General features: G+C 41.4%; 1 protein-coding gene across 1 annotated transcript; it reads left to right on the forward strand.

The window, feature by feature from the left end:
* The first annotated feature begins 4889 nt into the window (after positions 1 to 4889).
* On the forward strand, positions 4890 to 5970 carry LOC120452302. The gene has a single exon (XM_039636442.1). The coding sequence runs from the start codon at positions 4955 to 4957 to the stop codon at positions 5189 to 5191; it is 237 nt and encodes a 78-aa protein (XP_039492376.1). The 5' UTR covers positions 4890 to 4954; the 3' UTR covers positions 5192 to 5970.
* Positions 5971 to 17142: the final 11172 nt, after the last annotated feature.

A 17142-nucleotide genomic window follows, 5' to 3' on the forward strand; every position in this document is an offset into this window, starting at 1 on the left:
AGAAGGAAAGGGTGAAAAAACGTAGCGGCATCTTGAAATAAATTTAAATTAGTTTTAACACATTAAGCGCAGAAAGGCACAGGCGCAGGCACCGGCCCTAAAAGTCAGCTATCGACATTATTGTTGTCCCCACATCTAGGCAAACATAAACTTTAATGAATTTCACCAAATCCAAATGTGCGTCGTTGGGCGTATGAACTTATTTTGCTAACCTTTTGCCGTCATTTTGTCGGTTGCCATAGTAGCAGCACCAGCAGCAGAGCCAAATCCAAATATTTGCATGAGTGCGCGAGGAAAAAGCCCGAGGATGCTGATGCTACTCTGCCACCGAAAACATTTTAGTTTGGTGAGAAAATTAAACGCGCACACATTCACACAAGGATGCTCGCACCCGCTTTCAGACTAGACAGTTATATTTTTTGGTTAGCAGCCTCAAATTGCAACTTTTCGCACTTGAATATGCCAAAAACTTCACACCCTCCCCACATCCGTGCGTGAAAAAGACGGCTAGTAGGGGTTAGAAAGTGAGAGAGAGAGTGTGTGTGAGAGAGAGAGGGGGGAGATAGGGATAGGGATACCGAGACCTCTTGAAACTTGTAAGCCGCAGGGAAAGGGGGTCGCCTTCGCAACGCCCTCACATTACGCATAAATTTTGCACTTTACAAATTTGCCACGCACACGTTTGCGGCATTTTGTATAACATTTACGCAGTCCGTCGACGAGTGGTGGAGGGAGAGGGTGGAAAAGTGGGCGGGGCAGGCGGAAAATTGGGAGGGTTCGAGGTAACTACATATGTAAAACGTGCGCCATTTGTCAGGCTGACAGGCGGGCACAAGGTGACACAGCTCGAGGGCCTTTCAAAACTACATACAGCGCCCACAGCGAAACTAGCAAGCTTTGAATACCCTAAGTATTCAGTATTTAATAAAACTTGGCAAGACCTAAATCAGGAACAAATTTAAGTTAGAATGGCTTATAACACTTACATGGGTACATGTATAGCTGAAATTTATTGATGAATATATTTTCCCTACCTTTAACATTCAAATTAACTCATTGATTTTATAGTTTACACACTTTAAAAGTAAAAATCTACAAGTAAGGCAAATAGGAACCTTTTTGGCAATACATTTTGCGTCTTTGGTATTACCCTGTGCAAGAGTGTGGTGATTGGTAAGAGCAGGCAACGTAATGTAAACAAGCACTGCACTAGTAATCAACTTTCTTATATGCCGCTAGACTCGAAACCTATCCGCACATCTCCTTAGTCGCATGTGGCATAATGAGCTGGGTCGAAATACTGGAAGTCCCGAAAACTCCGCACGCTATTACATCAGCTATGCGATTCGCTATCTAACCCAAAACGCGTGCACACACAGTTACATAACAAATTAGAATTGGGTCTAGTAACCACACACACTCAAACTCAAACTCAAACTCAAACTCACACTTTTACACATCCACACATCCCGTATTACCCAGGCCACGCGGCGTATGCGTAATGCGTTACCATGTGTAGTAGTTGTTCCTGCTGACGCCGATGATGTTGCCTCTTGTAGCCTGCGGTGCTTGTAAACTTGTAGCCCTGTCAAAATGTCAAAAATTTTCGAGGGTAGTCAACGCCATTTCCCATTTCGAATTTCGCATTTCCCGCACCTTCACCCACTTTTCTTCGCACACTCTCAACGATGAAAACGTTAAATGGGGGGCAAAAAAAAAAAAATACGGTAGCCGAAAGTGTAATTGGGCGTCGCTCGGGTTAATCGGGGTTACGGCGTGGGCGCGATATTTTCGACGATGTTCCGCCCCCGCCACTTAGTTTTAATTAGTGGCTTACATTTCATGCAAAAGATATGACTAAATTGGTTTCCCAAAATGGAGCAGCTTCCGCAAATTATTTTCCAAGGCCTCCACGTCGACCTTCTTTGATGTTTAAAGCGGTTAATATCTATAAACTTGGTTCATGTAGCTAAAACTAGTTAGTTTATTCCGTGGAAAACAGAAAGAATATAGATTTAGCAGATAAGAATAGCCTGCTCATCAGACTTAATACCGCCTTAAAGCGGCTGATAATATTTAATGGGTTTTTAAAAGTTCTCCGCTCACTTTGACGAAGACATTTAATTTTCCCTCTTTTTCGAATTCCAACCACAATGATAATTTTCCCTTCGCTGCTTTTACTTTTGTTGCGCCACTCGACCTATTCCACTTCCCCATAAATTTAAGAGGGAAACACCCAACGAAGACTACAAAAGCCGCGACGGCAACAACGCATACATTTGTAATTACATGCAATTCATTAAAGTGTAAATACAACATAAAAAAACTTGTTTATTAACAATTACAAGTGATGTAAGAGACTCGAATAAATGATGACTCGTTAAAATGGGATTTTTCCTTATGTGTTTTAAACGATATTTTCAAAGAATGTATTTGCACTGTACTAGAGTAGAAATCTAAATATGAGAAAAAGCGAATTGTTTTTTAGACTTCTGTGGACCTTATTTTACTTATTTAAAGGCACCGATGTCCTGTATGACATTTATTTTCCTGTTATGTAGATGGTCGTATACAACCAATTTGCTACCCTTGATGAGAGTGAAAATGATTCTAAAGGAACCGCAGCTAGAAGCGCCTATTACTTACCACCCCCACCTGCCATGCCACCCTTTTTTTCGCACAGGATGTGCGCAGACAACAGGCATTTAAATTGTCATGGCAAGCAGCCTAGACGACAGCCGACTACAAGGACACGCAGAAAGGCTTGTCGCTGGTCTAAAAGTGGGTGGGAAAGTGGGTGGGAAAGTGGGCGTGTGGTTGTGTCTGCTCGCTTGGCTGTGCTTTTTGTGCGAAATGGGGGAAAAAAATTATAACAGCCTGACGGAGCGGTGGCAAACATATTTACACCTTGTTGCCATATGCTTAATGAGCAAAATGGCAAGATGAAGGATAAAAATGTAGGCGGGCAGGCTGAAAACCTGCGGAGGATGCCTGCCTGCCTGGCTGCCTTGCAATTGTAATTTTTGTTAAATTAACACGTTGCCAACTGTTGCCAGACGTGTGGCAAGGTGTCCTCTTTCGCTTCCTCCAGGAAGTTGTCAAGTGGCGTCGGCATAAATTCAATTAGCAAAGTGGCCTCGAGTGGCAAAATGCTTGGTGGTGGAGGCAGGGATAAAATGGCTTTAAGATGCCAGAATCTCCTGATCCTGCACAATATATTAGCTTTCGTGCATGGACATTCGCATTTCGTTAGCCTTTTTCGACTCACAATCAGCGCAGTGAAGCGCACATCCTGTCAGCCTGAATGATTGTCCGGAGGCCCGAGTCCCGCTCTTGATTTAAACCGAAACTGAAATGCACACAAATGGATTCCGAACTTGACCTCGACCCCAGCCCTCGCCCTTCTTTACGGTTCACCCAAGCCAGTTTCTATTATTTTGTGAGCTTTATTTATACACGACTGAGGATGGGGATGGGCCCCAAAAAGTTCACTGGGGGAAAAGTCTGCCGCTTATTTCGAAATAAGCTTTAATAAGATGTTGGAAAGGTGGTAATCACTTATATTTTGAGGAATTTGTTTTTATTTGCATGTGCATAAAATATCCCTTTCCCACCACATATTTTATGTTATAATGTTGCAAGATTTCTGGCAGTGCTCTTTTTTATCCCCCATTTTGCTCAAGTCAATTTTGGTTTGCTTGCCATGATTTGATGCGTGGCTGTGAGTGGGTGAACGCAAACCCAGTTGGTGGTTGAGATTTTGGCTGTGGGGCACTAGCCATTTATGCGCGACCCGTTGGCCTGGCGACAACATCTTTCGATTTGCACCTGCAATTTGCCAGCGGCAACCACTAAAATGTGTCACTAAATGCTCAGCACGCGAAACGGCACTGCACTCTGCACTCTGTGCACACAGAACACCAAACACCACCCACACCCCACCACCCACCATCCGGGCAGCCAGCAATCAACCAAACAAAACTCAACAATGCCGCGGGCTTAGCTTAGTATAGGGTATTAATGCATGGGTTATGAGTTCCCTGCGCTATTATACATCCTTTATGTGGTCCTTCGAAGGAAAGGATAGGAAAGTTTCAGCTATGGTTTCATAAGAAACCAACTAGAAAGATATTCTACAAATTAAAAATGCCGGTTAACAATTATTGCTAAACATGCTGTCAAATAAGTAAGATGGTGGACTTAATTCATATATTTCACATATTCATTTTAGTTAACTTTTAAGTATATATCAGCTCCCTGATAGGGAACAGTCATATTCGTTGCTACCTAAGTGTTCCCCAGCTACCTGCTTGTAGTTCTTAGTTGGTTATGCATTTGTTAAGCTCGCGAAAAGAAATTGCAACTCTAGCTGGCATTTTCCCCTCGGTCTCTGGCTTTGAGCTCCTGCCTTGCAACTGCTGGTGCTACACGCCCAGTAATTGCCATTGCACTCGTTGTAGATGTAGTCCTCGTAGTCCTTGTAGTCCTTGTCCAACGCCTGTCACGCCCACCCGCCGGCATGCCATGCCCGTTAACCGCCCACAGAAAGCCCGTCTGCACCCGCGGAGCCACTAAAAACAACCGCAACACAAAACTATTTTGTTCACGCAATGCGAAAATGCATTGTTGTTGGCGCTCTCTTGCCGCTGGCATTTGGCGTTACGTATACGCAACGTATGCCATGGCGCAATTTGCATTTGTATGCACATTGTTGTTCGTGGGGCGCGGCAGTGGGCGTGGACTTTGGCTTGGTTTTCCTTGTAATTGCTTTAAACGTCATCATCACAGCCTCTTGCTCCGCAGCTGAATGCATTCATTGTTGTTATTGTTGGACCCGTCGCTTTGTTTGGTCCCTAACTGAAGTTTATTACATTCGGTTTTGATTTAGCAATCAATATTGAATTTACTGCTGGCTGGCATTGTTACAAAATTCAAGTTTTAAGCCTATTAGGCAATGAACAATCCATGGCGCGAAATCGGCTTTGTCAGCAAGCAAAGGCCAAAGAAGCATGTGAAAATCATTAAGATCAAGAAACGCATTGCCAAATCGAAGAAAGTCTTCAAGCAAAGGCAAAATGAATTGATACAACTTCATTTGAGGAATCGCATCAAGCTTTTAATTATCGAATATCTCGAGCAAAGATTGGCAGATAAGCACAATAAGAAAAGGATTCAGAAAACCGTAAAGTAACTTCAACCTCAGTTATGTGATGAAAATTAACGTAATTTTAATGACTTCAAGTCGAAAGTTATTATGAAGATATTACCAGATAAGAATTGATAGATAGATAATCTTAAAATTACTGCCCATTGGATATCGAAAAATGTTACATAGTAAATTAGACAATTTTCAAATCAAAAGCGAGCATAAACAAGATTAAAAGTAAAATAAATTTCCATTGTTTGCTACCGCATTGAGATGATTAAAATTTGAAATACTCTCGTTGGCCGACGACCACAAAATCATTTTCAAACTGAGCTCAATAAAAATCAAAGCCACTGAAGAATCATCATCGCATTGAATGCTGGGAATCGGAGCCGAATGATAACTTGCACAGCATTAATAAATATTTACAGGCACGTCGCGTCCTCTTCAATGGAATGGCCTACTGGGCAGTTCGAGTCTCAGTTCTGGCAATGAAATCAAATCAAATATGCGCGCTGACGCTTTATATATCGCACCGAAAAGGCATCTAGCAGCATCGTTCGCTTTTGGTGTGCTCACAAGAATTTAAATCATCCGACTTACATGCTACTTACAAGCCAAAGCGCCTATATGTATGCCCCATAAAATGCGAGCACGACCGAGTGCAGAATGGGCAAGTGGAAAAATGTTAGACATCACTGACCAAAATAAAGTTCGCAAATAATGTATTCTGCACATTTCTGAAAACAGAATGATTATACCAGAAGTTTATTATCAGACTAAGATAATAACTTCTGGCCTAATAATTCCAATTTTAGAATAACAAATAAACACATATTTATATTTAACTTGTATTTAACATATTGGAATTAAGCCGAAATTGGTTATAGGTCTTTGATTCGTTTTGAGCGGATACAGAGAAACTTTTCTCAGAAAGTAAAGCATAGACAAGGAATGGGAAACATGATGTGCACTGTTTCTTTCAGTGCCTTAGAACCCAAGAGTTCAGAGGGCAGGATGAGGAAACAGAGTGGTGAACAGTCTCTGGCGGGCAGTTTTTGGACAACGCAGCAGCCTGAGACTGACATCGCCCCGGATAGACAGATAGATAGATGGCCGCCCCCATTGGCCACCCACTTTGGTTTCTTGGGCGGACTGCAACAAAAACGAAGTTATTATTCGGCTTTCGGACGCTGGACGATGGTGGCGGGTCTTTGCCTTCTTATGCACACGGAATTTTTATGAGTTAATTTAATTTATAGTTTTATTATTATGTTCAGGGCATAATAATGGGCAAACGGCGCGAGTATTGGGGCACCTTAGTCGTTGGAGAAGTCGTTAAGCTCGTCCTTTCATGCACTTTTCAAGTGTGAATCGGCACACGACGATTGCCGCTTCTTACTCCATTTTCTAGCCAGCTTTGTCTTCGTCCTTACTGCTTTGGCCAAACAACTTGTAAACAAGTCGAAATGGCGCATAAATTTAATTTAAACGCCGGCATGCCGGATAGTATGCTACAATTTTTGCACTGTTGATTTATACGCTAATAAAAGCAATTTCACTGAATGCCAAATGAAAGCAGCTCCACAATCGGAGTAACTGACAGCCAAAAAGGGAGTGAACGCAGGCAGAGAGAGTGAGTGGAGAAAGTCGGAAGAGAGAAGGCCGATGGCCTGCCTTTGACATTGTAGACAAGCTGTTTAAGTGGCTCCTTCCTCGAGCTTCTGGCTCGTACATTTTTGGCCATTTTGGCGGCTCCTTCAAGTTTTATTTACGCAGCAAATTTAATTATTTACCCTGACTTCTCGACTTGAGTTTGTAGGCGAAACTAATGGATTGACCGCACCATCCCCGCCGTTAGTCTAGCATTATGATTAACTTTGCCCTTAGCCATCAACATGAATTCTATGCCACTTTAAAGTGGCTCCATTAATGCATTAATAATGCAGTAAAAATCAACGAATTCTGGCTGGCATGCTAATTTTTTGGGTTAATATTGTTTACATTCGAATAACGTGAATACCTATCATGCATTTTACATGCACATTTTTGGGCAATTTTATTCAATAATTACTGAACAAAAAAAAAGTATATAACATATGTATTAATTTTGCAACACCTAAACAAATGACCGAAACGCTGGCGTTAACAATAAAATATCGCCACTTGTGCTGGATGACTTTCAAATGTTTTAAAGGTGCCCTAAAACACAGAACACAAAACACTGTTTAACCGTCGAGAAAATAACGAAAAGCGAGGAAAAAGAGTGAGTCAGTTCCTGAATATTTCACCTGATACATGAATAAAACGAATACGCACACTCATGCCGTTGGGTATTAAGTTTTAATGAAGCAATAAATTTAAAATCCGCCTTTTTTATTATGGAAAAATTGCCGCACTCATGTGTAAGAGCGGGAGCGGCATATAGGTCTGTCAGGTTGGCGAGTTCGTTTGTATAAATACATAAACCTTTTTAAGCTGTCAAGTGATATGTCAAAATTGATATCCGAGTCATTTAAAATGCATGCAAATATGGCGCATCGACAAAAACCGAGCAAGCCATCTCAACCCCAAGCTCAGCGAAGGCAGGCGTTATGGGAGTAAGGAGTCGCAGGACTCGAACACGTAGCAAACAGGACTCTCAGCACATTTGCATAAATACGTTTACGTAATGTGAAATGTCAGCGACAGCGCAAAGGACTTTGCTTGCCCCCGAAAAAGAGAGAAAGACTTTCACTCCGTAACAAAAGAAAAAAAAACGGAAAAAAACAGAAACGCACTCATTGCCAGTAAGCCTCAGTCACTTGCTATTTTTTTTTTTTTTTTGTAGTGCAATTTTTCAGTTCGAACTCGGTCTATATTTTTTTCCCGACGCTGCATTGAAATTCATAACACATCTGATGCATAAACGCCCCCAAGCTGGCTATGGAAATTTCACGCATTTTATTAACACTGCAGGGGGCGTGGCACTGCCTGTTCGCGACATCAGTGGACTGCCAGTAAGGAAAATAAAGAACAGGGGAAAAACCAGCGGGAAAGGCACTGCAGCGTCAGCGGGAGCTCAATGATGGATTTATTAATTATAATTTTACTTTCATGTTGCCGCCTAAATTATTATTGCTAGTGTTTCAAACAACAACGAGATGAAGTTCTGTATTGCCTTGACATTTGAAAATTGCCTAAACAGCCACTAAATTGAGTTAGAATGTGCTATTTTGTAGGTTCAAAGAAGCTAGTACAATTCTACTGACAAAACAAGGGGCAACTCCGCTTTAAATGATTATATCTTTAATATTATATAAAACTTTAATGTAACCTTTCAGTACCATTTATGTTACAGAATCCTTTAACGAACAATAAACCATGATGAACAGAAAATGAAAATAAATTATGTAAATATAAATACTCGCAATGGCAAATGGAAACAATAAATGAATGAAATGTTTTAATTGGGCAACAATCCTTTATTGGTTATCAACCAAAATGCAAGATGTCAATATCATGTCAGATTAAAACTACTTAAGCAAGTAGCAAATGTAAAATATTGAACTTTAATAAAATGTACAGCACAATCTCTTTAACATTCATTTACGCACTTGCCCTACTTAAAATCCCAATAAACATTTCACATGTCTATCCAATCGCCTGCAGCTCGACTTTCTCATTTCTGAAGCACCTTTCACTACTTAATCCGCAGATCGGTGGCAACTCCTTAAAGTCGCTGCCTGGCAAACATATTCATGTCTGCCTCGCCTTGCCTCGCCTTGCCTCGCCTCGCCCCGCCTTGCCACGCACTTCACTTCATTTTCCCTGGCTGCATTTGGCTTCAGTTTACACGTCCGCTGTTGCAACCTCATTTGCTCCTTCATCTTTCAAAAGCTTTGGTGCCCTCATCCAGTTGCCTATGTTCACTCCATCCTTGTCAGTCTGTCTGATGGCAACATATGGAGGCACATACTCCGCATTGTTGCCGCTGCGCGTGTGGCTGCTGCTCTTGCCACTACACTAGTCTGCAAAAATTGGAAAGTGACTAAATGTTTTCTTTTAAATTTAGCCCACTAGTTTTAAAGGCACTTGAATAGGTAGCACTACTTTTATTCTTATAAAATAACAAAAATCTACAAAAATTTTTTTTGCTTTGTGGAATGCTTAATGTAGGCTAGTGTTATTTCCGGCTGCATTTTTGGGGCGCGCACAAAACGTTGATGCATTACTTTCAACTTAACGCGTTTATTGTGCAATATTGTGCGTCACACACACACAGACACACATGTACACACGCCAGCAAATTCGCGTAGTGGAAAGTAAAGAGATTGAGGGGTGAGCGGAAAAGCTACTATGCCATTGCAAAATGTTGCTTATGAATTATTATGAGCCCCATGCACGCATTTTGCATTTGGCAACATTTTATGGAACCGAATTTTGTTGCTGCCCTTGTCTGCCACACATTTGCCAGCCAACCAGGCAGGCAGCCCGAAAAGTTTACCCAAATTTTCGTTGCAGCCCATGGTTGCAAGTCGCAAGTTGCAAGCAGCAAGCAGCAGGCTGCAAGCTGCAACCATGACCAGCCATGAGCCCCCGCTTTTTGGGCCATTTATGAGTGATTTGCCAACTGGTTTTGTTGGGCACACCGCATCGTCGCGCGTCCCAATTTAGATGCTGCCGAGCTCCAAACTTATTTCCAAGTGCATAATTCATTGTTTCGCCCACATTATTTTCATGTCACAAGTTGGGCAGCTGTTTGCCGCCAGGACCTCCACAACTCCGCAGCTCCACGGCTCCACTGCACCCGCAATCCTCTTTTGCTCCACTCTGTCTCTTTGGCAATTGGCTACAAGGCATATGGAATTAGTTCTATTTTAGTTGGCAACTGCCACTGTCACTGGCAATATTCAACGAAACTTCTCGCGGCGTGCAATGGAAATATAATTTTCCAGAGAATTTAATTGAATTGTTCAGCTTTGGAAATGGCAACAGAAATAAAAAAACCTAAATGTAGAAGTACACGGCAGACAGATGACAGTATGCCATTTAACAGGAGTTCACTACACAAGTAGTGTTGTCAAAAAGGTGGGTTGATTAATTTGGAATTTATTTAGACTAAATATAAAATACTCATATTCCATTTGCAGCAACCCGATTAATTAGGGAAATAATGCAAGCGAAATGCTTTTATCTTGTTCTTTTTAGAATGCAATTACATTTGAAATTCCGCTGTTTTAACTTTCCCATATGCTCCTTCAAAGGAACCACCTTGTGCGCTTTTGGCCAGAGTTAAATATATTTCTCCTGCTTTTGCTCACGCTTAATGCATTTGGCAAATCTAGTTAGTTGCTGCCGGCGAGAGCAATTCTTGCTCCATTTCCACAGCGGAACTCGGAAGCTCAACCAAGCAGGAATCACGGGTCCAGGCGGCTATAAGTCTAGGTATACTTGGTACTGGGTACTGGGTAGTGGCGCTGTGCACCTTTAAGCAAATTCAAACTCGATTTGCACTCAAACTAAATGTGTTTACTCTTCACTCGCAGGCAAAAACTATTTACGACTGCTACACGACTTCAGTGGGTCGGACACAACCTTGCCGGCGGCTTAGTTATTTACATTTGGCGGAGGAGCAGCACCAGAGCCCCCGAATCCCAGAACCCCAGGACCCCACCCACACCTTCTACACCTTCGGTTTTATCTGGGAAAGTGCGCCATTTCGTGCACCTTTCAACGCTGCCAGGATGAGAGGATGCTTCATCAGCCGCCGAATGCTTCTGCTTTTCCCAACGGACGGCATCAATCGCTTCCAAAATAGCCGGGAGCTGATTGTTTCTTGCCGGGTTTGTTAAACCATGGAGAGAAAATTCTTAGACCCTTCAGATAATTTAAGTATAAGCTACTAACTTCATTTTGTTAATATATCTAGTGTACATAATAAATGTGGTATAGGTTCAAAAAATATTATTAAATAAACATCTCACATCATTTACTATTTATTACTGAATCGAAAAACATTAATAGATTCCCTTCATAACTGAAATATTGAACATTCAGTAATGCAGTTGATAATAAGACAATATGTGTTTAATAACAAAAAAAAATGTACTGAAAAATTCAAAAGCGATAGTTTCGATTTTCTCCTGTGCACATTTCCGCTTCCTTTGGGAAAATTTCAATTGTAAATAAACTGAAATAACATGGCAGACTGGAGCACAACTTTTCCTTACATCCCGTTGCAGTCTTCAATTAAATCGATTAATTTGAGATACAAAAAAAAAATAAGAAATGAAGAGTAGAGGAGTGGAGTGGAGTGAAGAAGGTTTCGACAGAAACGAGAACAAAACTTTGGCATTGCATCGCCCCGAAAAAAGGCTGAGATAAATGGCAGCCGTTTGCGTCCCTGGTCGTTGATTAGCAGTCCTTTCTCAGAAGAGAAGCGAAAGGAAGAGAAGGAGCCGAGCATTTTAAATGTTGTTCTTCCACCGGAGAAACTGCAGAAGAAGTGCAGCAGAAGCAGCAGGAGCAGCAAACAGTTTGCCATTTGCCATCGTCCCTCTGTCACTTTGTTTGTCTTGTGCAAAGTTTGTTTATTTAGCAAAATTGGAAGTTCCAATGCAAAGTGCAGAAGTTGTTTAATTGCCATTGAGCTGTGACAAGGCAATTCTCTTCAAGATCACAGTTTGCCTTACTTCGATTATTAAGCTGCTTCGGACAGCTTTAAATAGTTTAAAAGTATTGCTAACATATTTTAAAATCTAGTTACATGCTAGGTGCAAAAATTCTTTAAGCTTTGTTTGATATTTCTATTAAATTTCAATACAGCACGCCTAATTTCATTTCATCTGCCCGCTTTCAATGTCAATTGTCATTGGCAGTCAGCTCTAAGTGAAAATCGTTGGGAAATGGTGGGTGGAAAATGGTGGGTGGTCGTAGCGCCGGGCGGTTATTGCAATCGTTCGTTTATGTTTGTCCTGGTCAGGCTATAAATATTTTATGCATTGACACTTTTTTGGCACTAAGCCAATAATACGCACACGACAATGAGTCATTGTTGTTGCCGTGGTGTTGCGATTGTACTTCAGCCTGTGTTCTGTCCCGTTGAACTGCAAATAAATTAAATGCAGTGTGCACCATGTACTGGTATGTGTGTGTGTGTGTGTGTGTGTGTGTATCTGTGTGTGTTTGTAACAAATGACACTGTTGCAATTTGTAAAAGCTAATCAGAGATGGAATGGGAGTTTCGAGAGGCGGCGGAAGAGATTGGCGACTCACGATGGCGGCCATAATCAAAAGCTTTCATGCGCATTACCAATACAATTAGCCCTGTTCAAAGCCGGTCATTGTGTGCGTGCTTAGTGTGTGTGGCTGTGAGTGTGCGTATGTTTGTGTCGGTCACAAGGGGGGGATGGGTGATTTAAGGGAGGGTTTGAGTTAAGTGGTGGGAAAGTTTTAAGTGGTGCACGTTGCTCGCATTTGGCAGATAGGGTCAAATATCCTCGACACACACGCAGTCGCTTGGTGGATGGGCTCTGCGAAATGCAGTTAATTTTGCATTTTGTTTGCCACAAATTGTTGTTTCGACAGTGGGCCAGTGGAGATAGCCTATTTCGACTGTTAATCTGCTGGGGCACTTGCAAATTTATGGCAATTGCTTTGATAAATGCCCACGAGCAGCGAAAAATTGTTAGAAGAATGGGGCGGCAGTCAGTGCAATATAAATTGACAAATGTGCCGAGGACACGACAATTTTCCCATGCCCTTTTAAGCATTTTCCCAGATATATTAGCCCACAACTACGCAGCCTTTGATTTCTTGGAAAAAATTTTAATTAAAAACACAACCTTTTGCGGGCCATGCAAAAATGCTTTTAACCTAAGCATTAAATTAAAACACTCATAATTACAAGATGAAATAGAAAACGAGCAGGACCTTTGAGCGAAACCCACAACCGTACACAAACAGAAAAATGGCTGCACTTCGCATTTCAATTTATCTAAATGACACACACATCTGCACATACAAAAGAGACCCCAAACAAGCAAACCGAAATGAAATGAAAATTTGTAGCTCATGTGTAATGGCAAAAATTAGAAAAGGTAAATAAAAAGCAACCGAAAACCGTGAAGGCAAAGATAATTTTGCTTCAAGGTCAAGGGATCACGGGATCAAGGGATGTGCAGAAAAGCAAACTTTAATCTCATGTTTATCCCACAAATGCAAAAGAAATTGTCTAGAAGTTGGTCATAATTGAAGGACATGGACGACTCTTAGATGTCCTGCAATAGCAAACCTTCGACAATGTAATTCCGAAATAATCGAAATAATTAAATGCAAAAACTAAAATAATTTTAAAGGGTAGTAGACTGTTCTTAAATTTAAAATTGTAGTCAAAACCTCACCTTCTATCTTGCCAATAAGCCCGAACAAATTGAATTGTTTCAGCTTGCACACATCGTGTATATAAAATTTATGAAATAAGACCCATTACAGCACCTCAGCAGGACTAACAACAAAAATATATGAGCCTTTTTCAGACGCACACTGACCAGGCGATGGAAAAAAAGTATGCTAACATAAAAATCAACAAGAAGAAATCAGAGAGATGTACACACATATACACAGGCAAACATATGACCAGCACACAGATACAAATCACTTGGCCACACATGCCAGACGTGCCACGCCCCCACCACTGTGTGTCGCCCCTGGTGAGTGAAGCAGAGGAAAGGAAAATCTTTGGGCACACACACGCTCTCGCACAGAAAATAAAACTAACTTGACCCGAAACTACAATGAACAAATAGCAAGGCCAGGACTGAAAAGCAACTCGGACACTCTGTATATCCTTTTTGCAGGGTTTGGGTGGAGGGGGAGGGGTTTGAATAAAAAATAACAACAAAAACGGGGCAAATCCAAGAGCAAGCTAAACGAGAGGTTGAGTTCATATTTTATGCGCATAGCGGCACATGTTTAAATTAACATAAAGCGAAATTGAGCTGCTGCCAGGACGGTGCCCAAAAGTTGACATTAGGCACTCACACACAATCACACTCCCTTACTGCGACCTTCACCACCCACTGCCGCCCCATTCTACAACCCAGATGGACTCAAAAATTCCACCCAAAAGTTGAATTTTATATGTCAAATTTTGGGCTAGCATACAAGGCAAGTATGAAAAAATGGAAAAGAATTTTTGCGCGGCCTTTTTACATATTTTTCCGTTCGGGTCAGGCACATAACTGTGCATGGCATAATAATGATGCCCCACACTCGACCGCAAAGTGGGCGGCTCTGGCCCGGGGGCGTGGCACTTATGAAACACGATGCCAACTGTCTGGTCAATCCAACGGCTTCGGAACCGCTCAAATAAAGTGGAAAGTCGATAAATGAGAAATCAAGGCGAGCGACAAAGCCAACGGAAATCCGATTGAAAATGCATGTTCTTCAGGAAAACGCAGGCAGGCATGGAATAATTGAATGATCACGTTTAATCACTAATAATGCTATCGAAAATGATTCATTGATTCAGCCAAATATTAAATGAAATCTGTAAAAATACTTTAAATGGGCTTCTTGGTTACACCCAAGCATTATTTTATTCATTTCTTGTATAATTTCACATGCCTGCTCATTAATTACTTAAAGCCAATGTCATATGAAATTTTCATCGGCCAAACGCCTTCAACACTCCACGTTCTTTAGCAAATCTAATGCCGCTGAGCTCGTGATTTATTCACTGCTTCAATCATCTCTATGGTCTGCTTTCGCATCCGATTCGAATAGCAAAGGACTATAAGTTCCTGTGGGCGGAATGCCGTAGACAGATGATGCGGCCAAAGCCTTATTACATTGCCCATCGAGGACGAGCAACATTTGAAAATAGCCAAACGCAAATACTGGCACATGACCTAGGCCAGAATCAGACTTGGCCTTCTCTCCTCTATATATGTGCTTGAGTATCTGTTATGGAATTTCTCCTACTCAGTGGACGAAGTCATTGCACTTAAACAAATATTCCACCTACTTAAACTTTATATCTACTTCATTATTTCATTATTTGTAACATTTCTGGTTTAGTGTAATAATTGGTAATCAGCTATTAAAGATTATAAAAAATATTCTCTTATTTTAAGCCAGCAAAACTTGATTGTAACTACTAAGTAAAGACAAGTGAAGCAAAACTGCATACTTTTCCAATGATTTACCTTTTTGATTGCTTGAAAAGTCACATCACAGTGCATCCTTGACTTCAGCTTGTTGGCCTGGGCAATTTCCTGGTTACAGCGAAAAGGGACGGAACATAAATTTATGGTACGCCCTTCTGGGCTCAATAATGAGTAAAAATTTTCGATAATTCGGGGTTTGTCGACCGCTTTGCTGTCCCTTTTTGCGATGCGCTTCGCTGGACACGGCTCATTTGTAATTCACTTTCACTGTCTATTTATTTGCAATTTATTATGGATCGTTTGTGGGGTGAGCAGGAGGAGAAACGAAATGAAATGCCAACTCATTGGATTATCGAATCGACTTTGATTTCGGAAGGCCCCGGGATGGTTCAGATGGTTTGAGGTGGAGATGTCTAAAAAATCCCATAAATGTTAATTGCATTGCTGGCCCTATTGTCTCCTGACAGCTGGCTGGAATGAGGACGACAATTATGTGACCCCCTTCTTGGCCGTCACACAATCACATGCTGGCCAAAAAAGGGGCATGGAATTTTTCGGCCAGGACATCAAATTCATTAGAAACGCTTGTGGAGTGGCATGGCACTTGGACTGCTGATGCTGCTGCTTGTGTTCCTGCATGCAAAACGATGTTTTAATATGAAATTAGTTGAGTCCTTTGCTTTTTGTCTTCGGTGCGTGCAGCAAATGCTGGAGAGCTGGCAGAAACCGGACAGGACTCAGCACTCCGCAAAAGTAAAACAAATACAAATTGCTTGCCAAGTAGTTATTTGGTCAACAAATGACAGGACATTCACTCACACACAAATACACACATGAGCGAAGGGGGGCAAACGTATAGCCAACATTAACACAACATTGCGACTGTTGACTTACGCAACAAGAAACAGTTACGACCAACTGCCAAAGCTGAAACAGTAGGAGCCACAAAGTGGGAATACGATTACGAGTACGCTAGGAGCTGGAACGGAAGTCCTTACCATTTAAGCTAACCTGGCTAACGACAGGAGTGGTCGTGGTTCTTGCAAGATGGAAGGCCTGTCGGCCAAAACAATTAAGACAAAGTGTAAGTGCTAGTTTCATCGACTTTTTAAATGCAAATGCGTTAACTTGGCTATGTGTGAGATTAATTAAGTGGTAAATACAAAAATGTAAATAGTGACTTAAAAATATATTATTAAGTATTTTTAAGTATATTCTAAAGGAGATAAACTAGCTTTATACAAGAGCTCCGTTTAACATTACTGAAACTGAATCTAGTTTCATTGAACTCCAGTCAAGGAAGACCCAGTAATTTTCGCACTCTTCCCTTGCCAATTTGAAGAGAATATCGCCAGCGGAAACTAATACCGTGCTGCCCCCGATTTCCCAGAACTATCAGCGTCCCGCTTCCATCGATTTGACAAGCGGCAGGCTGCCTGAACTTTTTCAGCTGTCAATTAAAAACGAAACTAATTAAACTTTGCAACATTGGCACAGACGAGACGCGTAATTAATCGACACATACACCAGCCGCAAAAAAAAGAAGAAAACTCCCACGTAACCGTCAAAATAAGTAAAACAAAGGCCGGGAAAGCTGGCATGGTAATGCTAATGCAACAAACGCTTAAACTTTAATTAAACTTTGATATAAACAAAGAGTCACGGACGCCAATGACGATGACGACAATTATTAATCAATTTGGTGATTTAGTTAAGCAAAAAGGATTTAACCAAGAGCAGTGGCGGCTAAACAACAAAAAGCTTCCGCGTGCAAACAAAATTATTTCCGCTTTTCCTTTTGTTAAGCCCGTCGCTCCCACACCACAAAACCTCGAACTCGAAGCC

This window comes from Drosophila santomea, chromosome 3R (genome assembly GCF_016746245.2).
Source record: "Drosophila santomea strain STO CAGO 1482 chromosome 3R, Prin_Dsan_1.1, whole genome shotgun sequence".
Classification (NCBI taxonomy): domain Eukaryota; kingdom Metazoa; phylum Arthropoda; class Insecta; order Diptera; family Drosophilidae; genus Drosophila; species Drosophila santomea.